Source organism: Pithys albifrons, chromosome 13, assembly GCF_047495875.1.
Source record: "Pithys albifrons albifrons isolate INPA30051 chromosome 13, PitAlb_v1, whole genome shotgun sequence".
NCBI classification, from domain to species: Eukaryota; Metazoa; Chordata; class Aves; order Passeriformes; family Thamnophilidae; genus Pithys; species Pithys albifrons.
The window spans coordinates 13,662,829-13,690,446 of record NC_092470.1 but is presented as its reverse complement, the minus strand read 5'-3'; the positions used below and the strand labels follow the sequence as shown (position 1 = coordinate 13,690,446).

At 45.5% G+C, this 27,618-nt stretch overlaps 2 protein-coding genes across 3 annotated transcripts; one reads left to right on the top strand and one right to left on the bottom strand.

The window, feature by feature from the left end:
• Positions 1–852: 852 nt before the first annotated feature.
• PEX11A (peroxisomal biogenesis factor 11 alpha) lies at positions 853–7,775 on the bottom strand. Of its 2 annotated transcripts, none has more exons than XM_071568165.1 (3): positions 7,206–7,775; positions 5,650–5,765; positions 853–4,109 (listed from the first exon to the last, which is right to left on the bottom strand). In XM_071568165.1, exons 1-3 carry the CDS (start codon positions 7,343–7,345, stop codon positions 3,544–3,546), a joined length of 822 nt encoding a protein of 273 aa, XP_071424266.1. In that variant the 5' UTR covers positions 7,346–7,775; the 3' UTR covers positions 853–3,543. The 2 variants fall into 2 exon arrangements, with proteins under 2 accessions (XP_071424266.1, XP_071424267.1); XM_071568166.1 differs by lacking the exon at positions 7,206–7,775 and adding an exon at positions 6,450–7,199.
• On the top strand, positions 7,242–18,072 carry WDR93 (WD repeat domain 93). The gene is made up of 15 exons (XM_071568167.1): positions 7,242–7,563; positions 8,335–8,530; positions 9,144–9,208; positions 9,451–9,529; positions 10,300–10,427; positions 11,900–11,987; positions 12,559–12,736; positions 12,941–13,011; positions 13,467–13,553; positions 13,875–14,006; positions 14,516–14,732; positions 15,393–15,453; positions 16,179–16,335; positions 16,462–16,636; positions 17,814–18,072. Exons 1-15 carry the CDS (start codon positions 7,300–7,302, stop codon positions 17,923–17,925), a joined length of 2,010 nt encoding a protein of 669 aa, XP_071424268.1. The 5' UTR covers positions 7,242–7,299; the 3' UTR covers positions 17,926–18,072.
• The last annotated feature ends 9,546 nt before the right edge of the window (positions 18,073–27,618 follow it).

The following is a 27,618-nucleotide window of genomic DNA, read 5'->3' as shown; positions in this document are numbered from 1 at the left end:
ACCCCCCTTCCTCCCCCCAAGTCACCCTTCCTCTACAGAACTGCTTCATTTGGTCTCTCCGTGGAGATGTTGGACTTTAACCTTTGATCGTTCTTGTCTCTTACCTGGGAATCGTGAATGGCTCGCACATTCCCTGAAATATCATGCTAAGCATGGTGTTAGCATTAGGAAGGCCTTGTCTGTAAGCAGAAGAGATGTCCACTCTCCCACTGCTTCCATTACATAATGTGTATGAGTCCACTAACCCAGAAATAAACTCTTGCTAAAACTCTGCTGAATACAATGCTCTATACATTGTTCTGGAGCTGACATTGTGGAGCTTCCACGTTTGAAAGGCCCTTGCTGCAGGGGATAAGAACTAAAAGTAAGCTGGATTTAATGGGTATCCTGACTCCATCCCTTGCCACCTCTGCTGCAGATGTTACCCTTTGTTCTTGACCCTGAACTAGCATTTATCATTAAACTATGACCATCCAAATGAAAGGCTGTTTATAAAATACTGAAATGCAGGTGCACTCATTCCTTTCACTGTAGCTGTGCCCATGTTGGGCACAAATCTCCACCCTCACTGCTGGTATTCATGGGCAACTGATGGCAATTCCCAAAATGTCACCTTGCTTCAGGGCATTCCATAAATGCAGTTTGACCTGGTAGGCATACTTTTGCAGCTGAAATGGGGATTGTAACTTAGTCAGATGAATCTGGCTGCCACTTGGCTGCTGCAGAAGGAAGGCTCTAGAACTCAACCACAGGCAATGCCTCTTTAACAGTATCACCCTTCATAAAATTCAGAGATGGGAGGAATCTTCCCTCCTTCAGCATATCTTTATACCACCAAGTTACACACACAGACACAGTATCACATTGCATTTTATTGCTTGTGTTCAAACATTTTGTCCTTATTCCAAGTGCTTTATTAGAAACAGATACAAAAAAGGCACTAAATAATGTTTTCCATATGACCATGATTCTGTGGCTTCAGTCACATTATGTTAAGGTATCTTAAATCATTAGCCTCCAGCTGGGGAGCAGGAGGCAAATATTATGATTAACATCCAGTAAACAGCTAGTCCTGTATGTTCCAGCCTGCATACTGTAGAATGGGATAGGAAAGGCTCAGACAGGCTGAAAACTGACCTCCCCATCTCCCAAATTAAGGCTGTACTTGTTAATCCACACCAGTTCCTACAGGAGAAACATTAAAGCCTGGCTCCTGGCTTTGCATAGTGTTAGCCTGCACAGGGAAAACCCCACCCTTCTCTGCAGGGCACAGGGAGGTGTAGGTGGGGCTACATCACTGTATCAATGTCTTTCCCTGCAAAGTACAAGAGAGAATAGAGGGCAGTTCACAAACAAGAGAAAGTATTTTGTGAAGTGTTTTGCATCCAAGAGCTCCTGAGTGGGACTCAAAACACTGTTTTTTTCAAGAAGATGGAATTTTGTAGACAAAAGGTGGCAAAGACTCCACTGTCAAATCATCAAGACTCCTCTTCCTTCCTTCCAGGGGTTGCTATACACTGAGATAATGATCAAATCAGACCAAGGGAGGGATGGGCTCCACATTGCCAGGTGATCAAAGGCAAATGGAGTATGAACCAACCAACCAAACAAAAAAATCCATTGTTATAAAGGAGAGGAAGCCTTTGAACACAATATATCCCATGCGCAATGCTCCATTATGGCCCGAACTGCCACTGTGCTCTACTTTTAATGCTATTCATCTCCATATTAAAAAGAACAGGTCCTGCAGGCCACATCTGGTCTTCAAGAACACTTAACTATCCTGCCCAGCAACCTCTTTCTTTTCAAACATTTCATTTGCAGGCTAACACTTCATATTCAGACTGGAAGTAATTCCAGGCCCAACCACAGTGACTTAAGATAAACTGGGGCAGTGCTTTACCTGCCCATTAAATTCCATATCCTTTGCCTTTTAATAAAGGAAACCAGCACCTTTTAATTTCGGTTTTCAAATAGCATCAGGGATAATAAGAGAACACTTTGGTCCAGGTAAGAGTAGTCTCTGTTCACATCTCATGACAGATTAAACAAGGAGTTCTTCTACCAGAAAGTATCAGAACACACAGGCCTAACTGATAAAGAAAAATGTTAATTTTATCTCCTATATAATGTGCAATTTTTCCTCTGATGGTGTCCAAATTGGTACTTTGCAAAGTCAGGAGCAGCAAAGACTGCATGCCATGTTAGACATTTCTCTTTTAACCTAATTATACTGCTAGGCATCATTCCCAGCAAGGTCAGTGATGAACAATAATGAAGTTGCAGGGTAAACTTGAGGCATTTTCAAATGGTAAAACCCATTCAGCCAGGAAGGGAACACACAAGAAATCTTGTGGTAATGAGCAGGGAGGATAGGGAGGACCAGATAAGAAAAGCTAAACCATAAATGCCCAGATTCAGTAAGAAGCTATTCTTCTCACAGGGAATTCCGATATGATCATGACCAGCTCCATTCCCATCCCTCCAGGAACTTAAATAATTAGAAACACACCCTTGCAGTTTGTCTAACTCAATGAGCTCTAAGCCAGGCTTCTCTCCTTAACTGCAGGTTCCAAACTCCTTATTATACTAGAATTTTTAATGCAAAATTAAAACTGCAAAACAAGCTCCTCATCACAACATGATTAATGGAAAATTGTTGCACTTGCAATCACAGGGGTTTGGGAGCCAAGGGGCATGTGTAATGGGAGGTTTAGTGTTCGGGAGTGGTTTCAGATTCACAGTTTTAGAAACCCAGTTCCCTACCAATCATGGCATTATCAGCAATCAGATGAGCTTCTCCACACGCTGTCCTGCACCAAAACACTCAGCCATGGCCTGCTGGAGGAGTCAGTGTCACTGGCCAACAGTCCTTGGCTCACAGTATTAAAGGAAAAGAAGAAAGTGCTGATTTCTTGAGACACAAGTTGGCACTCACTGGACTACAGCTCCAGCATCATCAGTGCACACCACAGAGGTCGTCAAAGGCCAGATCATACCACTCTTCAGTTACCATCACACTGCACCCAGACCACGGCCTGCAGGAAACAGGATCCATCAACCCAAACTCACCAAAACACTCGTCCTTGACTTCAGGCCACTTTAACTGCAGGTCCTAACCTGCCCGAGCCCACTACAGACAATCTGACTGTAGGAATCTTGGATTAGTTAACTGCAGCTTTCCAGTGTAAACATGATTAGTCATGAGTCATGTACCTATTACAGTTGTCTATGCAGCTATTTCACAACTCTGTATTAAAATAAAGGAATATTTTCTTATCTAGCAGCCATGTTCCAAGTCTTATTTCTGCTGGTGAAATATTACTCTGCCTTTTCCTATCTCCACTCCATCAGGGAGTGTGTAAAGGCACCAAAGTCATCTGCAAAGGCACAGGGAAGAAAAAAAGGTTGAATTCACTTATTCAAAGGACAGAAGTAATCTTGAGGTTATGGTAAGACACATTCATTTGAAAGTGCTACATAAAGATAAAAATCTATCAGAGGATCAAAGATGAAGCTTTATACTATGCTGCTCCTTTTATATCACTGTTTCAGTTTCAGATGTGGGCTTGCTAATGTGAGGATCCCCACCAGAGAGGAAAGGACACCACAGAAACCAATCACTCCTGGGTTGGTCTTGAAGATTCCCAATGTATCCAAAGGGCCTGAGAGATCACAGAGGTTCTTCACCAAGTCCAGCAGCAAAGGAGTATTTCTTTTCAGGATCTGAAAAAGGAGGAGGAGAAAACTGTGCGAACCATCACATCTCACACAGTTTAGTTCCTCACTGTGTTTGTCCCAGCAGGAATTCTCCTTTGACTTTTCTTCCTGTACAGCTTGTTCCAGCCTCCAGGAGATCTCATACCAGTCTCTGGCTAGATTCATCAGGAGTGAATAGTAGTAGCACTTGGTAGCCCAAATCCTCCACTTGGGCTTATCGATGTCAGGCTGAAGGCCAGTGCTCTGCACCCACAGCACGGCATCGCACACGAAATACAGGGCACGGGTCAGGTTGGAGGCTGTGAGGCAGAAACGAGGAACCACATCTGGCAGCTCTGCAGTTTTCCTGGCTGCTACCAAGGCATGCACCATGTTGCCCAGTCTGAACACTGGAAGGAACCCCACAAAGGTTAGCAAGGCCTGGTCTTAATGCAGGAACAACTTGGCATGTCACTGTCCATATGTACTTTTAAAAAACTTAAGAGGGCTTTGGGCATTTGTATGCTTAAGCATTGGCTGGTATTAATGAGGATTGGGGTGTAAACATCTCAATTCTGTGTAACCATCACCAGCCCAGGACCTACACAGATATTTTGTCAATAGGCAGGACTTGTACCCCCTCCTGCTGCTCCGTTCTCAGTGCCTGGGCGTCCTCTGGACCAGTGTTACCCTTGGCTCTGCAGGAGTCACTGTCAGCAAAAGGGGAACACAAACAGAGCCTCTAATTTCAGCTGTACATTTCACTGGATTTCACCTAACTCTGTGGACACGAGATGTTACTGCATTAATCCTATTGCAACCATGACCTTCAGCTTTCCTAAGCATTTGTGAAAGCTGGTGATTCACGTGCTGAGCACACAGACTCAAATCCCTCCCATGAATTTGTCAGAGGGACACATAGTTCCCTGCAAACTGTGGGACAGTGTATTCCATTTCAAGCTGCAATATATGGCACACCTGATTTCATCTGTGGCACAATTTGTGTTTTCCCCTGTGAATGTTAACGCAGTATTATGCAAAACACTTTTTACACCCTGCTGCACTGTCACAGTGACAGATGTTGGCAGCACCCAAGCTTGGAGGAACAACGAGAGCACTGAATTTAGGCCTGACATCTATTAATGATTTGTTCAGCAGAAGCAAGAGAATTATGGCTATGCTGATAAACCAGCTGGCCTCTCCACTAGAAACTGCCATACTCTGGAGCTAACTGGAATAATAAACAAACCCATGGCAACACATTAAATTAGAATATTTGCTTCATGTGTTGCAGCTGTTCCAGAATTGAGCAATCGGTAAGTAGGTGTAAGATCAGCCCGAAAGCAAGTGATAGAACTACAGCAAGAGCACAACCATCGTGGATGCAGCTGTGACACAGAATGGAGTGATGCAACAGTCAGACTGTGAGGAAAGCATGGAAGGGTAGGTGATTTAGTAGAGTATAAATGCTAGAGAAAATGAATATGTGAAGCAGGATATAAAAAAATATATAAAAAATCATATTGAAGGATGGTCCTATAGAGCTAATTTTAAAGGGATGATGACCTTTAATATTAGGTTGTCTCAACCCATCAGCTGGAAGGACTAACAAGCACACAGTAGGCCAACCTTGCCTTGTAATTTTGGTCTGTCCTTGCACAGAGATGACAATTTGACCTCTGCAGCAACAGCTGACTGCTAAGTTATTCCTCCTCCTCCTTCCAGCTCTAATTCTGACTGTTTAATTGGAGAGGAAGCTGAGGAAATGATAACTGTCCTTTTGGCCATACCTAGCCTGGCAAGCCATGGCAGGGATAAGGCCTATTGACAATTTTGTAAATATACTAAAAGAAGCTTTGTGGTTAATTACACAAAAAACAAGGCCAGGAACTGTTGTGCTGGAAGGAGCAAGTGAAGAAGGTTTTATCCCTCTAGGCACCAGGTACTTACTTTTCCGGCCAGAGCTCATGCTAGATTCCAACTGCTTGAGTTTCATTACCAGCTTCTTTTTATCGGGTTTATTCTCTATTAAATAGCTAAGCAACATGCATGTGTACTGAGTGGCTCTGGAAGGGAAAAAACGAGGAGAAGAGGACACAGGTGAGGCATGGACAATCATGGGATGGCAGCAGCACGGCAGGTTTATTTCACAGAATCACAGATTTAGGGTTGGAAAGGACCTCTGGAGATCACTCAGACCAACTCCCCTGCCATGGCAGGGTCACTTAGAGCAGGGGACAGAGGAACGTGTCCACGTGGGTCTGGAATGTCTCCAGAGAGGGAGACTCCACGACCTCTGTGGCCTGCCTGTTCCAGTGCTCTGTCACCTTCAATGGAAAGAAGTTCATCCGCATGTTGAGGTGGAACTTCTTGTGTTTTAGTTTATGGCCATTGCTCCTCGTCCTGTCTCTGGGCAGCAGTGAAAACAGCCTGGTACCATCCTCTGGCACCCCTCTGAGATATTTCTATGCATTAATGCGATCCCCTCGCAGGCTCTTCCACACTAACTAGGCCCAGCTCCCCCATAACAGAGATGCTCCGGACCCCTCATCACCTTCGTGGCCTCTGCTGGACCCTCTCCAGCAGCTCCTCGTCTTTCCTGTACTGAGGAGCCCAGAACGGGACACTGCAAAGCTTAAGGCCCGAGCTCAAAGCCCGAGCCGAAGGACAGGTGTGGGGAAGGGCGCGGGGCCGGTGCCCGCCCGAGCTGGGGGGGGGGTCCGAGGGAGGCCGCCTGTGCCCGCACTCACCGGAAGAGCTGGTCGCGGCCCTGGCAGCGGTTGGTGAAGTCCGCGAACCCCTCCATGGCCCGGCGGCACCGCGGGAGCTGCGCGGGGGCCGCGGCCGCTCCGCCCGCTGTGCCCGGGCTCCGCCCCGCTGCGGGAACGCTCCGCTGCGGGGCCGCGTTCCCGGCCGGGCCGTGGCAGCAACGCGCCGTTGCCACGGCGACCGTCAACGCCGGGGCCGCGGCGGTGTCACCACTAAAGACTTCCCCTGCCTGGGAGCCGACGGCGGCTCCTGCGGCGAATCCTCCCGGGAAAGCTGGAGGAGCACGGCCCGGCCCCTCGGCCCTCGGCCCCGCTCCGAGGTCAGACCGATGTGTGCGGTGACGGCGGTGGGGGTGAAGCTCATAAAGCACACGATGGCTTGGAAATGAAGTTTATAACTTCCAGTGGAAACACCTGCTTTTCCAAGTGAATTGTGTGTGTGTATGTGTGGGGTTTGTGATATTTTTTTCCCCTGGCGGAATAAGTCTGTTAATTCAAGCTAATATTTTTGAAGCTTTGCCATAATTCTTCTACAAACTCGTGCCGAAGTTTTTAGGCTCCCTTTTCCCTGTAGGCAGCCCCTACAGATTCCTGTGTGGCTGATATTCCCAGAGCAGGACAAACCCTTGGGTAGCAGAGGGGGCACAAGTAGAAATGAGCTGTATGGAAGGATTGCTCTGGCTACCAGTACTGGAAGGAACCCCCATTAGAAATCATTATTCATCTTTCCCCCATTACCTCATGAAAGTAGATATTCCAGGACTCTTCTTTCTTCTGCATCCAGGGTGATTCCTGCATCTGTGGTGTGTCTTACACCTGGAAGGGCAGAACCATGGCAGCGAATTTCCGCAGGCACCCCCTGGAGATTCCCCCACCATCTGAAAAGGACTGGATACGGGATGATGAGGAAGATTTCTTCCTGCAGGATCCCGACCGGAAGCACGATGGGTTGCCTCAGCCCGTCAAGATGATCAACAAGCTGGTGATGCAGGTCTTTGAGAGTGCTATGGAAATCATTGAAAGAAGGAAGGTGCTCCAAGAAGCACAAAATGTGAAGGTCCAGCCCACAAAATGCTTTCCTACAGCTGAATTCCAGGTACAGAGTCTCTCACAGCAGAGATAGCAGTAACCTCTGTAGCAGCTTTCCCAAACAATATCCATTCAGTTGATTTTACATTCTTCTGTTCATGACCTTCCTCAGAATCCACCACCATGTCACTAGTTCACTTTAAAAGCCAGCAGCTTCTAAGCTTGTCTGGCAGGTTCTGCTTCCCACTCATCTATCACGCCTCTCTGAAAAGAGAGAAGCAGGTATTAAATACTAAATTTACCTTGTGCTTCCCAGTCTGGCTCCACCCTTGTTTGCTGAGAAGATAATTAGCCAGTAGCACATAAATGGGCAAAGGCAGCTCTGTGCTGTGGTGAGTACTCCAATGGGAGTACTGTGAGCAGCAGGGCAGTGCTGCCTTCTCCATCATTATGTGGGGAATCCAGGAGGATACACTGGTGTCTGCTGGTGTTCTGTGATTGCCTGGAGGAGTTCACCATCCCAACACAGCTCTGCATTGGCAGTGGGAAGGCTGAGTGCTCCTGAGTTCTTGACTTTTTAAAGCCCCTTCTGCTTGTGGGAAGGGGAAAGGTGGGAACAAACTTTCTCATGCCCAACACAGAGCAATCTCTGTGGCAGAGATGAGAGCCTGTTCTCTGACGCTCCCCTGGTCTTCTCATGAAAGCACATGTCAAATTTTTTTCCCTGTAGAATAAATCAGCATTTTGTGTTGGAACAGGCAGTATATCATTAGTATGGCTGATGTATCCTCTGCTGGGAAGGCACTCAGGTACATTCATCTTTCTTCTTTCTTGGTAGGTGACTGGAAGAGCCAATTGCCTTGCAGTGTCTGGAAAATACATCTTTGTTGGTCTGTCTGAGGGTCTGGCTGCCTTCAACACATGTGACTGTAAAGATGTCTGTGCTTGGGATGCTGTCAAGTCAGAGATCTGTGCCATCCATGCCTCGGATTTGGGGAATGAGTGCCATGTCCTGCTTGCTGTGGATGAAATGGGTTAGTGACATGGATTTCCTTGCCCTCTCCAGGGATAACTGGAGCTGGATTGGTAGCTGTACTATGGAAGAATGCTAAATCAGGAGGAACATTAGGATGGCTGACAGGTTTCCTAGAAGGCCCTGCAAAGAGGGCCTTAGATAACCTATCAGATTGTGGGGTAACAGAGTGGCCCCAGGGCCTTGTGATTAGCAGAGGGTGTGGCTTTAGTGTCCTCTCTGGAGCAGCAGAGGCAAGTGCAGAGCTGAGGGTAAAGCACAGTAAATTTTAGGAACACCTTCGACTGGACATGACCTGTTTCTGCACCTATAATTTCCCTATGGGATATAGATTAATTTGTGGGTTCATCAGAAACCTATCAGCTCTGGTGGAGGTGTTTTTCAAACTGGCTTATCCATCTCTATGCACAACCAAATGTTTGCTGCTGCTGCTTGCATAAGGAAGACAGCAAAAGTTTAGTGCTGAAAAGAGTAGGATGTTGTTCCTTGAGTCCAGGAAAAAATCTAGTCCTGTTCACTCTCTTGCAATGTTGTATCAGCCATCTCCCAAAAATACGGCTACCATCCATTCACTTTTCTCTACCTCCTCTGCTACTTCTGTGTTTCTATTCCAGGGCTTGTCCGGCTCTTCTGCTTTCATAAGGAAAGCTTTCTGCTCATTAAAGTCCTAAATGAAGTGGTAAGTACTGAGTTAATTCCATAGACACTGGACACAGACTGGTAAGTAATCAATCATGAGAAGTACTAATTGACCTCAGGAATTTCTGCCATGGACAGCAGCACTCCAGAAGTTTTGCCCAGTATTTATTCCTGTTCTTCCAACAATATGCCTGGCTTTCAGCCTGCTGAGAGCTGTGTAAGGCCATGGAGTTCTCTCAATCAGCAATCCTGTCTTGATGCCAGCCTGTTTTCCTTTGGCAGGGGGATATCAGCAAGAGAAGCACTTGTGTGGAGGTGGTGCTGTCCCCAGGTGGTGATTACGCAGGAGTCCTGCTGCAAGGCAAGTGCAGAACATGGTGTGTTGGGTGACAACTGCTGTGTTCTGTCACACAGCAGAGGGGCCAGCAGCAATGCTTTTAAAGTGCTGCAAGTGTTCTGAGTACCCAGGGGTCCTGTTATAACCCTCCCAGTCCCTCCTCCAGCTTAGAGAGCTGCTCCCACCACTCCCTGTCCTCTCCAAAAGGCTTGGTATGGATCAGGTCTCTTTCAAAAAGTAAGCTGACTGAAACTGATCACTGCAGTTCCCAGCTGCCAGAAGGCTCAGTGAGAGCAGGTTTCCTCCTCCGCTTCAGGAGTCCCAAACTCAGTTATTCCTCTGGTTTGTCATGGCTCACTTTTACACTGGAAATATGTAAAAGAATTTTCTCTGTAGACATAAGCCAGACAGCATAGAGAATCTCTAAAAACACTGCAAGAAACTCCTTGCTACAACATTCTTCTGCTTCATGGCAGTTGAGTTTGTGAATCTATTGCAGGCAGGTTTTCTGAACTCGTTTGGTGGAATCTACCTGGACACATGCTGAGAATGAGATTTGTAGCATCCTCAGAGACCTAATGTGAGACCACATCTCACTTTCTGCTTTCTACTCTACTGCTCAAGGGCTACAGGTCAAATTCTTGACTGATGAGCTTAATGGAATTTCTTTGGTGGATGTGGGACCTCAAGGACTTGAGCTGAAGGCTGAGATTTTGTATTAAAAAACAGAAGCTGCTTGCTTTAAAGACCTTTTCTCCTCATTTCTAATTGCTCAACATGGTCTCCCAACGCAGACAGCACAAAAGCTTGGCTGGAGATCTACCAGTTGCCTAAGGATTCCTGGCTGATGGAGATGGAAAAGAACCCACGAACTACAACAGAGCTGGCTTGCAGTGAGATGAGGCCAAGCTGTACATCTGTGGTACAAGACAATTCCATCTCCCTCTGTTCTATTTTTTCTTACACTCTTTTGCCCACAGGTCTTTCCCCAAGCCTTGCTGCTGCAGACAGTGACAGCAAGATACAGGCTGAACAAGTCTGTTGACCCAAGGGGATGGTGTGTGTGTGTGTCTCTACAGCTGCTACAGCTGCCCATCCCACATTTCATAAGGCCTTTGTGTTATTGGGACATGTTTAGTCTCCCAAGACAGGCTTTCCAACGAGATTCCCTTGGTCCCAGAGTTAATGTTCCTGCTGCCACTCCCTGAAACTGGCAGCTGATTTCTCAGTAGTATTGCCCCATCTGAGGGAGCCCTGTGTAAGGGTATTCCCATAGGGCTTCTCCCTTATGTTACTGGGGGAGGGGGAAAAGAAGTGAGAATCAGGCAGAATGCCACCATTTGGGAGTCTGGCCCTGAACCAGAGTTTATGTTTTAGACTACCTATGAGAGAAGCCTGGTGGGGTCATGGCCAAACCCACCTGGGCAGGGCAGAGTCTCTGCATGTGTACACTAACCACTGTCACCTGTTGTTCTTGGGCAGAAAACTCAGGAGCTGCATGAAGGCAGTTCTGCACAGGTGGTAACTGGCCTCAGTGACTGTCCTGAGCTGTTATGGGGGAATGTTAAATGCTGAGTCAGTGCTTAACCCTCTCCTCTATCACTTTCACCCTGCTAACACCTCTTAACAACCCAAGCATCTCTTGCTCAGCAGCCTCTAACTAACCTCCAGGTAACCCTCTGTGGTACCTGGCTTCTACCTCTTTCCTCTTCCTTCATCAAAGATTTTCCTGTACATTTAAGAGGGAGCTGCTTCTCATCTCTGTCTTCAAGGCAAACATCCCCCTTAACTTAGCCAAGCCAAAAGCCAGGACTCAGGCATTCCCTCTTTACTGATTCCATGTAAACTACCCAGGTTCCTGCCCTTTCCTTTTCAGCCATGGTTGATTATTTAGCCAGACCTATTCTGTTTAGCCAAGTGTCTGTGTGTGGGGCGGTGGTGTGCTGCACACACGCTGTTGCAAGTTTTTATTCCCAGTCAAGCATTTAAGTTACCTTCTCCTCTCCTGGGCTCTGTGAAGTAATATCTGGTTCTTGCCCAGCAGCACTCTGCAACCTTTAGTCCTGCTTCTTTTATTTTTTTCTTTCTTTTTTCCCCCTTTATTTTCTGAGCATTGCTGTGTCTCACACAGGCCTATACTGCAACAAGAATAATTCAGAGATGACACAAAACTAGGAGTCCGGACAGGACATAATTTGTAATGTTGAGAAAATAGTGACCCTCTCAAGTTTCTGTGTTTTGGCCTGAAGAATGAACCTAAAACCAGTGTCCTAAGCAGTGTCAGCCAGCTTTTGCATACACATAGTTTAGGAAGCATTTGATTCCCGTGAACAGGTGAAAACTCATCAGTGTAGTGCACAATGCAGTTCACAGATGGACACTTTTCTGTTGCAGGAGTCTTTTGTGTCTGCAAACCAAGCTGTTGGAGAGCTGAATCCCCCAGTGCTGCTGCTGACAGTGAAGCCACCCAAACCCATTACAGGTCAGAACTCATCTGTATTGCAGGCTGCAGTCTATTCCAGGTGGCAAAGGAATCATGGTCCTATAAATACAGAATAGGTCAGAAAGTTTCAGTAATGTGCTCCATGGTCCCTTCCTGGCTTCTCTTTCTAGTTCCATTTAATCCTGTAGTGGGAGTTGCTTCCTACCATACCATCTCACATGTCATCCTTGTCAGCACAAAATACTTCAGTGTGTCTCAAACTGGGTGTCATACACCCTTGGCTTCAGTGTCATTGGAGGGGGAGGAAGTTGCTTCCTGCACCCTGGCAGCACCCCTAGTTCATTACTCTGGATTAATGGGAAAATGTTGAGGATGTGGAGGGAACAGACTTTATACTGGAAGAATGCCACAGAAAGGCAAGGTGAGCAGGATCCTCAGAAGTCTTGCCCTAAATCCCTTCCTTCAAATACTGGAAAATGGAAAGTCTCACAGAAGATGCAGTGTATCCCACTTCAAGACAATGCCACCTCAAAGGATGGAATGCTCAAAATACCTCCATGGTGTCTGCTCCTTCAGGGTTGTGCCTTTTTCCTTTGTGATCCCAATCCAGGAAGCAGTTTTGAAAACCCTTTGGATGCCTTGAAGAAAGTGGATGATGGCAGCATGCTCGGTTTGGGGTACAACCACCTAGTCAAGGATTTCCAGTGGGAGCTGCAGGAAGCAATCTTCTGTAGCACATACCGGGAGTATCTGGAGGCCAAGGGTGTGAACAAGGAGGAGATCCCCAGGTGAGTGGAAGCACCAACAAGTACTTCAGTCCATAAGACATCAACACAGGGCACTTAGCAAGTGTAGATGGAAGCCTCTGTCTTCTCTTTGCCTCCTTCATCACAAGGCTTCATGGCAGGGGCTGGAGCCACTTTAGGTCTTGTCACAGTGCTGTGCTCTTATCAAGTCCTTTTTTTAACATGTATTTCTTCTTTTTTTTCCAGACATGCTACCTTTCATTTCCTCCTGCCTAGCCAGGTCCTACAGGTGGGATCTGATATGAAAGTACAGCCAGGTAATCCAAATGGGCACAAAGCTATTAATTTAGGAAGCATATTGTTGCAGGACATTGAGCTCCACTTAGAGCTCAATGGTTCTGGCTAGGGTTCACTTTATAAATTCCATCTCCAAGGACATAAGCTTGGGTTAAAGTGTCAGCCCTAAGCCTTACAAGTCAGTTACAAGTATGGAGTAAAAAAAATTATCTTCATAGTTTAAAAAAAAGCCAAAAACCTCCCTACCCCCCAAAAAAACCCCCGCCAAACCACCAAACAAAAAATGAGGCACATAGGCAAGATAAAAATAACATAGCGAGAGGTTGTCTGGTTTAGTTTCTGTGTGAGTAGAGTTTTTACTGGGGGAACCATGACAGCTTGAATGAGAGCTTTCTAATGGTGTTTTGGTGTCTTTGATTGTTCCTTCTTTGTCCCCAGTCTCCTTCTCTTTTTGTTGTCCCCTTCTCTGTACCAGATGTTCCAGCTGGCATTGGTGTGCACTGGGATGGAAACCACAATTTCTGCTTGTACTTACTTAACCATCCACTCAAGGAGCAAGTGGGTAAGAAAGTCTTGTTTTGTCTAGCAGAGCACTCTGTGAGGAATGGAAGAGTTCTGTGGCTAGTGGCTGTCATCCTGTCAGGTCTTCATGATTCAGGGAAATGAGGAATTGGGAGGAGAGCTGACTCATATCATGTGGGTTAGGCTGGCATTTGAATTGTGGGGCTCTGCGTTGCTCAGGCTGACAGTATTTTTAGTGAATCTACTCTGGCAGGAGACTGCAGAATGGTGCATGTTTTATTTGAAAAATGGATGCTAGTACCATAAGAGAGAATGCTTTGCACCTTCTTACAGTTGTGTCTCTTCATTTCATTCTGTTTAGATTCTGATCTGAAACCTGATGTTGTGTGGCCATGTGCAGCTCAAATTGCATGCTCAGCTGTCAGTTCCTGCTCCAGGTACCTGGCACTAGCAGGTGAAGATGCAACAATAACTATTTGGGATAAACACCTAGGTGAGCTTGCGTATTGGAATCACTGTGGATAGATTGCTCTGTTCCCTAGGAGTCTGAGGCTCTGGTTTGGTGTGAACAAGCAGATAGTAGTGCGTTTACAAGGAAATCTGAAAATAGTTTGGATTCAGGAGTGTATCAGATGCTCGGCCAGAGGTTGCCAGCACAGTGTGACTGCTCTGGTCCTTGCAGAGCCATTCCCATCCAAATCAATGCAGGGTCTGGAACTGCTGCAGTGAAGACTGACAACCATCTTGCCCTGAAGCTGTGAGAGAGTGACAGTCATTGCTTTGCCACTGCACTCTCAGGTTGTCTTTGAAATGGTTGTGGCATTGCAGTTCAGGCTGCCATCAGTGCTAGTGGCATCTTACCATGATGCAGGGATTCTCCTGGCAGAAGAATCTTCTTTTGCCATCAAGCTTGTTCTGGTGGCTTCTTCCTCTGAGGAGGCCACAGTCCAAGCTAAGCTTTCCTTTGATAAATTTCTCATTCCTTTTTATTTCCTTCCTCAGGATACCCACTGTCTGTGACTGCCATTCTAGAGGAACGTTTCATCCGTAGTATCCACTTTCTGCAGAGTTCTTCAGCTGCCAGTGATGACACACCTTGTCCTGGTACAGGTCCTGTCTGTCTCATTGTGCAGCTTCTAGTGCTGTGTACAGACAGCTCTTACTATTTGCTGAAAGCTCCCAGAGCTGGGAAGTCCAGCATCACACTCCTGGCAGACAGGTGAGATGGACTCTGATAGACCTCACTCCAGCCAAAGAAGCTGTAGGTACAGTGGTCAGGTCTAACAGGGAGCCCCAGACTTCTGTGGAGTAGAGAACTTTATACAGCTTTTACCAAGATGGCTCTACCATGTTGCTGTCATCAGCAAGTCTAGTTTTGCTAGTGTTAAAATCCAGAGATTATGCCAGAATTTGGGGTGTTTCTGTATGCTTCTGTGCACCAAAACACAAGTACTTGTAGTACAGCTCCAGAGCTGTCATTGAACTATTCATGTCTCTGCCAGGTACCCAGGGGAGTTTTCAATTCTGTCTTCTCCCTTGACAGAGTCACTTCCTCCTAAAAGTCAGAATAAATATTTCTTGCCATCTTTCTGTAATTTTTGTGTTCACTTATCCCTTTGGTTTGTGGAGAAGGGAAGCTGCTGCTCTAAAGACTATGGATTCATGCCTCCATGGCAGACAGGGGATTTGTAACTCCAATGTAGTTCCTAGGAAGGTTGGCATAGGGCCTTTGGGCTTCGGGGGTTCCTACCCAGGAGGGGACAGGCTTTGTCTCTACAGGGCTGGAACTTCATGCCAGCCAATGTGCCACACACTACCGTTGACATTATTACAGCTTCTCAGTACATGCCAGGTACATAAACCTGTGTCCCTTTCACAGGCCTGAAGATCCAAATCTTACTGTCAGTGAAGTGGTGCCCATCCTGGCTTTCCCCAGTGCAGTGAGTATTACTGCCAGATCTCTTAAGAACTGGGTGAGAGCACATGCCCAGCTCACCTAGGATCTTGTTTCCAGTAATGACTGTAACTATGTGCCTAGAAGATAAAGAGCACGGCAATCAGATATGGTTCTGCTCTCACATCCTTTCCCAGCCTCCAACTATTTTTAGCATGAAGACTTCCTGCACCAGTTACAGGTCTATATGTAGTTGGTAATGCTCAAAGGGTTTCTGTTCCATGATCTTACGCAATATGGCCTTGCACCCATACCCTCTAATTGATCTAGGTGGAAGGCACTGGAGGCCCCTGCATATGGACAGGTCCAAGTGAAAGAGGAGAGGGGTCAGCTGTGAAGCTTCAGGTATCACAGTCAATATATGAGGGGGCATCATGGTGAGGAAGTTACAAACAAGAGTCTACCCAGATCATTCAAGTGGCATCAGAAAGTTTTCAGGCATGGGGAGGCACTCACCATAGCAGCCATGCAGAAGGCTGGATCTAGTTAATTTATAATGTGCCCTCTTGCCCTTTTCCAATCCCAGCAATTCAGTCCAAGTTCTCTGAACAGCCTGTTCTTGATCTGCTGTGGCCATATGATTATGGGGCAGGCAAAGAAAACAGCATCATAGCTGGAGATGTGAAGTTCTGAATATCATTCCATGTCCTTTCCAGGAAATGTTTTTCACTTCTTTTACATCTATTTCTAAATGTCAATTTGCTGTTTCAGGTCTTGATCTTCTTTTGGAATGGCACAGTGTCCCTGATGAACACTGACACACCACAGATTGTTTACTGCTTCAGTATACCACCTTCTCATGCTGTAGCATCCCCCTGGAAGCCAGTGTTCACAGTGGATACTGTAAATTCCTGCTTGCTGCTTCGAGGTGGGTAGCACCTTGGAGTCATCATAGACACATGATTACTGGGTGCATTCAGCTGTTTGCTGATCCTTGATAGTTCTTATTGGATGACTTCTGATGCAGTAGCTAACTGTGCTCGTTTCTGTCTAGGAGATGAGCAGCAGCAGGACAATGGATTGGCACAGAGCAAAGCCAGTCACAGCACCATCTTTCTTTTTGATTTCAACCCATTAAAGAAGGCTTTCTCAAAGGAACCAGATTTGCCCCTCAAATCCTTGCAGAACCTGTCATGGATTGAGAGATGTAACATTTTCTTACATAATAGGTAAGTTTCTCCTTCTACCTGAGAGGTAAGTGCTCTTGCATTATAATATAAGTTAGTGTTGCTGAGGTTCATGCAAGGTCTCACCCTGGATCTCCTGGGTTGTTCTGTGTGCTGTGACAGATTTGTGTCTGGGGAAGGTTGATATTCAGGCAGCTGTATTCCTGACAGTTACCCAGACTCCTTTCTCCTTTCCCTTCTGTCCTTCCTAGAACAGTTTCAGCTGTAAGTCAGGATGCCTGGGGCAGTCTTGTTATTTCAGGTAGAGATAGCTTGCTAGTTCTAATGTGCTTTTGTGCAACACAGATTGAGTGGGCTTGTCAGGGAATATGATCCTTACTTAAGCATTTGCGTCTTCCTTTTGATCCCAAAGCCAGGAACATCTGGGATCTCTTTGTATCTCTCTCCTCTCCTCCATTCCCGGTTCATTTGATGTTTAAGTAGGTTTATGTTGAAGGTTTCTCGGTTTGAGAACCCCAGCATTTTCGGGCCGAGGTTGCAGTTTAGCTGATGCATTGCATAGATGTCGTCACTAGATGGCACTGTGACATTTCTTTTTGGAGTCCTTTCACTTGAATTACTTTGGGAAACAAGAGCCAGACCCGTGTCAATATTCTGTATCTTCTTTTTACTATGCCTTAATTCTCCAATTTGGAATGGAATAAGTGGGTGCACGTATTACCTTACAGCACACGTATTCTGGTAGCCTTCCCTACTTCCTTGTCTCCAGGGTGAATCCTTGTCTCCAGGGTGAACACCAGTTGTCTAGTTTAAGTGCAGAAAAGTTTCATCCTATACTACCAGCCACCAGTTCTGTACCTCCTTCTCATAAGCTGGAGACTCTTGTCTGTTTTACACTAGAAAAAATGTGGAGGCACCACCTCTGGGGATTATCTCGTTCCCCAGGTACTGAGAGCTGAAGCCAGAGCAGTGCAAAGACAACTGCAGCGAGTCCTGTGTCTACAGAAGTTACAGACAACAAGAAATTCAGTGGTTATTGCCATCAAGAGCAATAAACTTGGGTGTTGATTGGAATGAGGGAGTCACTGAGGTTTTTTGGAAACAAGAAGTCAAACTGCTTAATTTGCAGTGAGCCCCAGGGACCCCTGGGGGTGTTGTCTGAGCACTGGCAAAATGTCAGGGACTGTTTTTCTTTTAACCACACCTTTTTTCCCCTCAGGTACCAGAGCCCACTGGGACTGGAGGAACCTGAGTACTGGAGTCGGCTGAAGGCACAAGCAGCTGCCATGGACAAGGAGAGACAGAAAGTGAAGGGACGGAAGAAGCAGTAGCCTTGCATCCTGAGGACCATGCTCTGGCCCATGATCTTGAATGGATATATTGACACTGTTCAAATCACCTCTGTCCCAGAGACCTGGAGCATTAGAGCAATATAGTATGTTACAATAATAACAATGGTCCTTAATAAAACCTTTTCTCCAGTGAAAGTCTCTTGCTCTTCATAGGACTGGCATTTTATCAGACTCTGATGTTCTGTCCTTGTGTTGCTGGGGCTCACCAGTGAGTCTCATCTTCTGCTCTCACACTGATGCGCAGCCAGCAAGTATCCCTGTGCTTAACAAGAGACCTGGTCCTTTCAAAGCAGGCAGCAAATTGGCCATGAAGGTGTCATCTCTCAGAGCATAGCAGTGCTAAGCAGCAGTGACATGGCAGAGTGTGACAGGCCTGACATAGGCCATTCTGCAGTCTAATTGTTTCTTTTGACTTCAAAGCAGGGAGTTTGGGGATAAGATTGCTTAGGAATTGCAGCATGGAAATGTGCAGACAAGCACTCTGGGTTAAGGTCAGGCTTGAACTGGTTTTAGAGCCAAGAATGTCACTAAGGAGCAGGACAAAAGCTGAGGGATTCAGAGAAGTCAGGGCTGTGCTGAGCCAAAGACAGGCCAGGAGCATGACAAGCACAATGGCCAAAGGCCATAAAAAGCTGAAGCATCCCTCTTACAGGCAATACAGGACAAAGTACTAGCAGGGACAATGCAAGGCCAAGCATCCATGTATTTGTTTCTTACTCCAGAAGTGTAATAAGTTAGTAACTTGCCTTGTATACTTGACAGATGGGGCAAAAAAGTGTGCAGGGTCCCTGGTCATTCTTTCACTTGTCAGTATTTTCAGGTCGGTAGTCCTGTGGGAGACTGGCAGCATCCCAATGTTGATTACTCAGCTGGGGGCTGAGAACCTACCTGCATTTTGCACTGGGTATCTTTGTTGCTCTTCAGGTGGTCAGGGACGCTATGGAACCTGAAGGGCTTTATATGAGATTACTCAAAACAACCATTCTCAACCATAGCAAACATGCTTTCTTGAGCATAAACCCCATAAAAAAGCCTCAGTCTTTTTGAAACTGGTCATGCTTCCAGGATGACTGCTTAACCCACAAGGAATATGACAAATTTGCCAGGAACCACTCAAATCTGTGTGCATAGGGGAGTTTTTTTTTCCCAGGTCTCACTCTAGTGCCTCTCACAGAGGTTCAGCAAAGCATCAATGCAGGGTGCCAGTGATTCAGCATAGAACTGAGCTGTGTAGGTGCTCCCATGCCAAGGTCCCATTTCAATTTTTCATAGCAAGTTGTCTTGTTTTGGGCTGAGTTTTGATGAGAGATTTCAGCTCATCCTCTGGAAAGAAAGTCAGCCAATCTGCTGGGAAGGTAGGGAGAGGGAGAAGCATTTCCCAGTCTCAGATTCCTGGCTTTACTCTGGAGAAGGACAAGCTATATAAATTTAAACCTTCTTATTTGCTACCTTTGTGAAGGGCTTTGAGGGCTGTAGTAAAACCTTTTGTGCTGTCATTTTCCATCTGTCACAGATTACAGCTTCACAGCTCATCTGATTGTTACGGATATTGATACTGGGTTGGGGGAGCCCTTGCCGTCTGCTTTAGTGCAGAGTGAAATGGGTTAGCTCAAACCACCTTCAATGCCTGTTTAAACTGAGCCACCTGGTTCAGCATTGAAGTGAACAAGGAACAATCCTTGATCCTTTCTTCTGTTCTTGTTGTGGCAGCCATACAACTTAATGGCTTTGTTTCTATGGTACTTTTAGAAACAGTGAACCTTCTGGCATAACCAGGCACAGGGGATTACTCAGGCAGGAATTCCTATTCCTCCATTGCTTCCTATGCTGCAGAAAGCCAGCAGAACTAATACGTGGCCCCTCAAACAGCACTGGGTCTAGTTCTTGCTATTTGTGCAAAGGTAAAGGGCTTGAGGATCTTTGCCCTTAATCCTACTCCATCTGCTTTCCATTCAGAAGAGGAGCAGGGCCTGCTTAGCGTCAGAAGAGGCAGGACAGGGTGTGCTGAACAGTTAGATGTACTGTGCATCCACCAGTTTGTGTGTATTCATCTCAAGATGTACTTGTTTGTTTGCAGTTAGAATTTGCTCTAAGATTCTAATCATGTGCTTGGCCAAGATAACCAGGAGCTGGCAGGCTTCACAGAGAAAGGAAAACAACAAGCAGCTGCAGGAGGCTGATGAAGAGTCTTTGTTTTTACTCATGATTTCAGCAGGGAGCCATTTGTTTCCTGCTTTTCTGAAGGAATACAGAAAATTTGGCATGATCAGTGTGTTGACATGTGTGTTGGTGATGGAGCCGTGTGCTGAGCTCCACAGCACGTTCTGGAGAGAAACACAGGCACCTGATTGCTTATTTCAAAGACAATGCCCTTGCCAGCTATGCTTTCATTCCTGGTCATTCCGTGAGCCCTAGGCAGCTGTAGGCCTGTTCCAATTTGAGCTATTCTGCTACTGGAAACTATGGAAAGGCTTTAAGAGGTATCATATATATATATAAAACCATCAAAAGATGAAACTGTAAGAGTTCAAGGTTGGCCAACTCCTAGCTTAGTGCCAAGTTCCGTGAACTCAGAGGTACTGCCTGGGTATAATAGGAGCCCTTTGGCTCTGTGTTTTAGAAAAGTAAAACAAAGTTAAAAGTCAGTTGATGGATTAAGAAGGCTGTGAGAGGGAGGAAGAAGAGCTCATATCCACAGAGAGGCGCTCGAGCAGCATCATTCCAGCAGAGCCAGGTTACTGCTCAGCCATGCAGAGATGGTTTCTGTGGGAGAGAAGGCTGTCCTTTAATCTCACTAAATTATCTGCTGTTCTCTGCAATAACCCAAATGTCATCTTACTTCTTCGCATACTTGCTTGTGCTGTGGAAGCAGAGGAGATCAGAGGCTGGTCTGATAGGATTCCCCCACTCCTGAGGACAAGCTTTGGGTGGTTTGAGTAAACCACTCTGTGCTTTTGGAAGGTGTGTGGTCCTTGAAAGAGCTGAAGTGCTGTGTGCTTTGGGATCTACACTTCTTGTTGCCCATGTTGCCGGCTTTAATGTGACAACTCACATATCCTGTAGTGCCTCACTACATATAGCCTCAAGCTATCCTAAGGAGGAGTCTGCAAAGACCACTGTGTCCTACCTAGGGTAAAAATTGTCCCTGCCAGACACTGTGGGACATACAGTGGTGCCTAGGGCAAGGCAGTCCCAGCAAGTGCTTTGTTTGTTCTGAAAGTAGCAAGGGAAGGCTACGCTTCCTCCCTTGCTGTACAAATTTGTGTCAAGATATAGGTGAGCCAGGTAAGGCATCCTATTCCTAATTGCTAAAACAGCTTTCATTGTCCAAACTAGTGTAATCTCATTACCTCTAATGCCAGTTCCCTGTACCAGGATACAGTTTCTCATCTTCCTCTGAATTCAGGCTATCGCTGTTGAATTGTGCTGTTCAGTAAAGCCATGCAGATTAACTCTTTTAATCTTCCCTAATGCATTATGCCAGACATCTCAGTGTGGTTTAATTTGGGGTTTCTACAAACCCTTCCAGTTTGTCTCTGTTTCCATTCCAGTTTGATGTTGCTCAGTGTTTCTGGTACAGCTCCATCTAGGACCTGGTACAATATTCATGTGTGGTCTCACATGGGGAGCCAGCTTCTACTGGCCTTGATACAGGATTTTGCAAGAGCAGGACCATTTGCTGGGATGAGAAATGAGCCATGTTTTTGAGGCCAAGACACAAGATGCAGTTGGCTGAGCCTAGCTGAAGGTGCTAGAGAGATAAGAGATTTGCACTATGACTAGGGTGATGCTGTGTTTTGGCTCTTGCCCAATGGATTTACAGGCACTTCACATAGCTGAAGACAGACAGGACTCGTCCTGTGAGGAACTCACACCCCACGTAAGACAAATGCCAGGGCTGGGGTGAGGCACAGCAAACTCCTGGTGACTCCTAGGAGGATTTGTCCTAGCAGGAGCCAGGCCTTCATGTGGCACACCTCTGTGCAGTGCTATGTGTTGGCTCAGCCCCAGGAAAGTCCATGGTTTAAGAGGAGAGGAAGGAAAATGACTCATGTCACTGCAGGGCTGCCTATCAGGCAGGAGGGAAATGTACAGTGTCTGAGTGGTGAATTGGCTGGGCTGCCAAGTTTGAAACACTTCGACTGCCTCAAGCTCGTCAGACTGAACAGCTCATTATTTAGAATCTTTGTGTCAGCCTGATTGAGCCAACAGCAGCTCTTCTACATGCGAAGGGCTGGATTGTTATGGGGGGAGAGGGCATAAGTTTGTGTTGTGAGAGAGTGTTCATGGGAGAAAGAGATCTGCAGGGGGAAAATAACAAGTCCTTTACTGAGCAATGAGGAAGAAACACTCATTAGGCAAGGAAGAGGAACCTGCCAAGTTGCAATCCTGACCTAACAACCAATTATAGGATAATATAGTACAGGGTAAACACTAAGTAGAGGATGCTTTGGGATTAATTCCTTTTTGAAACACAGTGATGGTTAAAAAACTTCTGGTATCCATATTTTAAACTGCCCATCAGTGATGCCAGCACAGTCTGTGGTAAATTGTCACAGTTGTTAAACTGTTTCTAATCCAAATATGTCACGTTCCAGCTTCCGGTCACTGGACCTGGCTGGATCTCTGGGAGATGGAAATGCCCACTGGCAAAAAGTGTGGGTTTTGTGGAGGGCCTCAAAAGCCACGTATGTGAGCAAAGCAGATGGGAGACTAAACAGACTGCAGTGTCCATGGGGGACCTGAGTAGTGGGTTCCGGTGAGATGTGAGGGTAAATTGGTACTGGCTGTGGAGGCAGCATTAGTGTAGATTTCTGGGGAGCCATGTAGTGTCCATCAATGGAAGTCTTCTCAAACATCTTCTGGGAATGACATTGTACAGGCTTTGTCCTGGCCAAGGAGATTCACTAGGACAAGGGGAACTCTTGAGTTCCTTCTAGCCCAAATTTCTTGTAATTCTGAGTTTCTAGAAGTGAAATGATTTGGGTTCCTGCAGCATTCCCTGCACACTCAGTGCTTGAGTCTTGCTCTCCATGCAGATTACAACATATGCCCAGTGGGGCACAAGGAAATGAGAAAAGCATTTCACCCAAATCCTGGGGCAGTGTAGAGAGGCAACAGGAGAAAGGAGACAGACCAGACAAAAGATTTGCTATTGTCCAAATGGGAATGGAATGCTCAATTCCATCACTAGTAGCTTTTGCTCTTTATGGATCTCTCCTATGTCAGACTCCTGGCAGAGACTGAGGCAGCGTTAGTGGATGAGACAGGACTAAACAGATCTGCCAGGCTGTACTTCCCTCCTGCTTCAATAGCTCATGCCCTTCACAGTGCTACTTCCCAGTAGGCAGTGCATACTATGATTTTGTAATTTTTTTGCCTGGTGCTGTCTCTGTAGAAGTTCATAATTTAGCAGTTCATTTTCTTAAAATTATTTCTGCTAAAAGCATTACCAGAAAGTCCCCTGGCACTGGCAAGTGTTTGCAAAGGCTGAATTGTGTTGATCAGCATTGCAGACAAGCCCCATTCCTGCAAATTAAATCGGAGTCAGTGCTGCTGAGTGGAGTAACAAGAGGTAAGGCAGGTATGAGTGATAAAAGGAGGAAGCCCTGAGTTATTTGGCTTTGCTATTATCACTTTAATCAGCGGTTTTCAGGAACAAGTTGTATTTTTCTTCAGTGCACATTACCAATGTTGTAAATCATCATTCCTCAGGGATCAGAGAGGCTGATGTTATTTACTTGTTGGAACCGGAGTGAACAGATAGAGACTTACACATTTCCTTTATAAAATCAATCTGAATCTTAAGCCTTCTTCTACCTCTTGAGGAAAAATCTGAAATCCAGATCTGGATTTTTCATTTGTATCTCGCTATGACTTCATTGATCCTAATCTTCCAGTCTGGGGAAGAAAATACAAAACCTAGCTGCCATTTAGGCTACCTGTTCTGCTTGTGCACTTCCATTTAGTGAGCCTTAACAACAGTTTCTCTTTCTGAGCACATTAAGACAGTGTCATTATAACATAATTATTTTGTGGAAAGGCATGCATCTTGTTGCCTCATTCCAGAGCTTCTGAAGGAAAAATACTAATGCAGTCTGCAGTTTGATTATTGTTGTAGTGTCAATTGTTTTCTCATTTTATTTTGACTTTGTTTTCATTCTTTAGGAACAGAGTGATGGTTGGAGCCCCTCTCCCTCTTTCAAGATGCCATGCTGCAGCTAGGAAATATTTAGTAGGTACTGGGGGCAACAGAACAGACACGTAAGAGGCAAATAATGAAATACAATGAATTGCTGGTGAAAAGATCAACCAATTAATGCTTTCAGCTGTTGCAGCACAAAACCAGACATATTCCCTCCCCCAAAGGTAGATCAAGTGCTGCTATGAATTCCTAAAACCTCTTTAGAGAATTTAAATGCATCCTCCAGCTCTAAGTTGTGGACTCATGTAGCATTCCAGCAATAATATTTTCCCAAGGATGAACCATTCCTGAACACAATGGCCACTGAAGTGCATTTCATATGAGGAATTTCAAGTTAGCAGGAGCTTATGGTTCTATAAGTAAGGTATGTATCATCTGTTGGAAAGCTAAGCATTTCCCCAAAACGTCTGTAAAAAATCCTGTGAAGATGTTTTCAAATTTTGAGTACAAACCCAGTGATTTTTCTCTTGTCTTTATTATATAATTACAGACACAGGGTGAAAAAGGAATAGGAACTCTAAGGAGGAAGGTTTTATTTTTTTTTATTTTTCTCAAAGGAGAAATACTGCCTTATTTTGTTTCATTACTTTAAAAGACCACAATCCTTTTCACTGAAATGGTCTTTAGAGCAAAAACTTGTTTCAGCAAGCTCGATGCACATCCTCAGTATTTTTGGAAAAGAATAGAGATGTGCTTTTCAAAAGAAATGAGTGATCTTGGATGCATTTATCTTGTGGTACTCAACCAGAGTTCCTTCAAATGGACTTTTTTCATTGTCCCCCAGAGGCCCCCTTCAAATCAAATCAGAGTGTCTTAAGATTTTCAGATGAACCTAAGACACTTTCTTAAAAAATCCACTGACTATTTGGCTGTCATTCATGTGAGGAAACAACTAAATTTTTGATTGCCTCATAAAATTGCACTGGTCTGATGCTGCAAGGGCCATTGGACTTGGACAGTTTTAATGTACACCTGAGACTGTGACAGGAACTTCCCCAGGTCAAATTCACCCCTCATGTGGCTTCCCTGAATGTGTTAACTTCAGTGGATTTACACCAGAGGAAAAAAACTTTTCCTATCTAAATCAACAGGAGGGAACTTCAGTGAATTGCAGCCATACTGAGGATTTGTAAGTGAGCAGAAGGCAGGATGTACCCTTGATATGTCCCTCAGGCATTGCATCAGGGGTGCATTTGCAGAGCCATTGGGCTTCACTGCCTCAGAGCAATGTCTGCTAATCTGCCACGGCTCTCTGCATCTCCAGGCCAAGGCAGAACCTCATGGGCTTCCAAGCAAACCCTTCCACTGGAGCACCATGGCCACTTCAGCTCTGAAATGCAGCAAAGCAGCAATTCTGTTTATCAGCCTACTTGAACATCAAGGTCTGGTGACCTGTGAGCTGAGCCCTGCTTTTGCTGCAACACCTTAGCAGAGCCCAGGGCCTGGAATCAGAAAAGCTGAGCAGGGCTGAAATTGTGGCCACATCAGCAAACAGAGCCCTCTCTGCTACAGGTCTGTGCTGGTGACAAATGGCTTGTGTGAATGAGATCGTCCAGCAGAGACAAGGCAGCCAGTGCCCAGGCAGGGGCAGGAACCTGGAAATTGCCTCCCACTGGCAGCATGTTGCTGAGATAGTATGGGAGGTTTGAACTAAATCTGCTAGAGACTCAGAGGCCTTCTGGGAAGGATGCTGAAGAGGGCAGGGAGCTGCAGGATGTCTCTTTTTCAGGAGCAAATGTCTTTTATACTATCATTTTAGGTCCCCTCTTGGCATCAGTGCCCTCCCCACAACAGTGAGGCTGATTATTTGTGCTAATGTCCTCATCTCTAGTGAAGGATATTGCTGCTATATTTAACATGAAGAGAGGGTTATTACAGTATTATCTAGAATGAGCCATAACCATTATGGGTTGCTCTGTGTCTCAAAGCTAGTTTTAATTAAAACTGCCAATAACTTTTGAGGCGTTTGACTTCTGGAGTTGAAACAAAGGAGCAAGGTGCTCAGGTAGTTTCATTTGGTTGTACAATGAATTATTAGAAGGGTGGAATCAGGTTCACTGGCAGCTGAGCCCTGCAGTTTCCATGCTGGCTGTGAGAGTCCATCAGAGCCCAGTGAGACTTCCCAACACATGTGTATATTTGCGAACAGGTTGTATTTTCCACAGGCCCATGGAACAAGATGTTACCCTCTCTCACTCCACTCAATTTGATTTTATTATAAGCCAAACAGTGGCACTTCATCTTGCCTGGGATACCATTTGATCAAATGCCCTGCTAGTCAGAAATAATGAACTGAGTCCTCAGCAATTGATTGGTCTAAAGTAAATGCAGAGCTGTTTTCCTTCTCCATCCAAAGCTTCAGCAAGTCTGGACATCACATCTGCTGCTTTACTAACACATGCAACAGAATATGAGGTCACATCTCCCTTTACCTGCAGCAAGTAGAAAAGCACCTCACAAGTGTGCTATTAAAAGACTAAAATGAACATGCAATTAGAGATCAGAGAAGCCTTCTGCAGGAAAGTGCTAATTACTCCAATCAGAGATTTCTGTGTCTCTCTTTACCTGTGCACATCAGAGTTGAAGCTTTTGATAGTCACAGTAAACTTGGAAAATCCATTTATATCCACACCTGATGGTTGATATAAGTGACATAATCAATCTCCTTTACTTAGACTTTTGCTCATGACCCACACACCATCAATATACAAATGCAGAAGAGGTGAGCTTGAGGCTGTAGCTGACACTGAATTCAGTCCCTCCTCCATGCTCACACCTTGTGAGGCTGTGGATGTGCTTGATACATTACAGGGGGCATTTCTAAGAAGGGAAAGGGAAAAGGTTCTGGAATTTGATGCATGTTAATGCAGTTTTGTGAGGAGGGGACCACTTCACCCCTGGAATCAAAAGGAAATAATATAGAATTAAATAACCCTTTCTTCCCACTTCATCTGCTTATGCTTTGACTCCTGAAAACCACCTGGTATGTGGCAAATTTTCTCCCCTGATGTAAGTCAATGGGCCATTTCCCCCCTTCAGGTACTGGTGGGCTTCCACTATTCACTAACACCTTCTATGAGCCAGCATGCTTAGTACTAGAATCATTACCTCCAGGAGAAAAATCATCCCAGATTTACCCTTATAGGAGTTTTATGCTCAACTTTACAGCCCGTTTCTTTCCTTGGAACACAAAGACAGTCCTACACCATTACATGGTTTGAATAATCTGGAACACTACCAAGTCATCCATCCCATTGCTGCAGTGATATGCTTAGAGGCCTTTGTAAGAAACCATATGAGCCTTGGCTTTATTTTGGTATCTAATCAATGCACATTGAATCAGAATGATCACTGTAATATGAGGAAAAAGACACCATATTTGTTTGGGAAAATACAGGCAGGCAACGATGGTAGGTGTAAATGATATTCGTTCTTAGCTCTGCCATGAAACCATTTTTTCTCAGCCT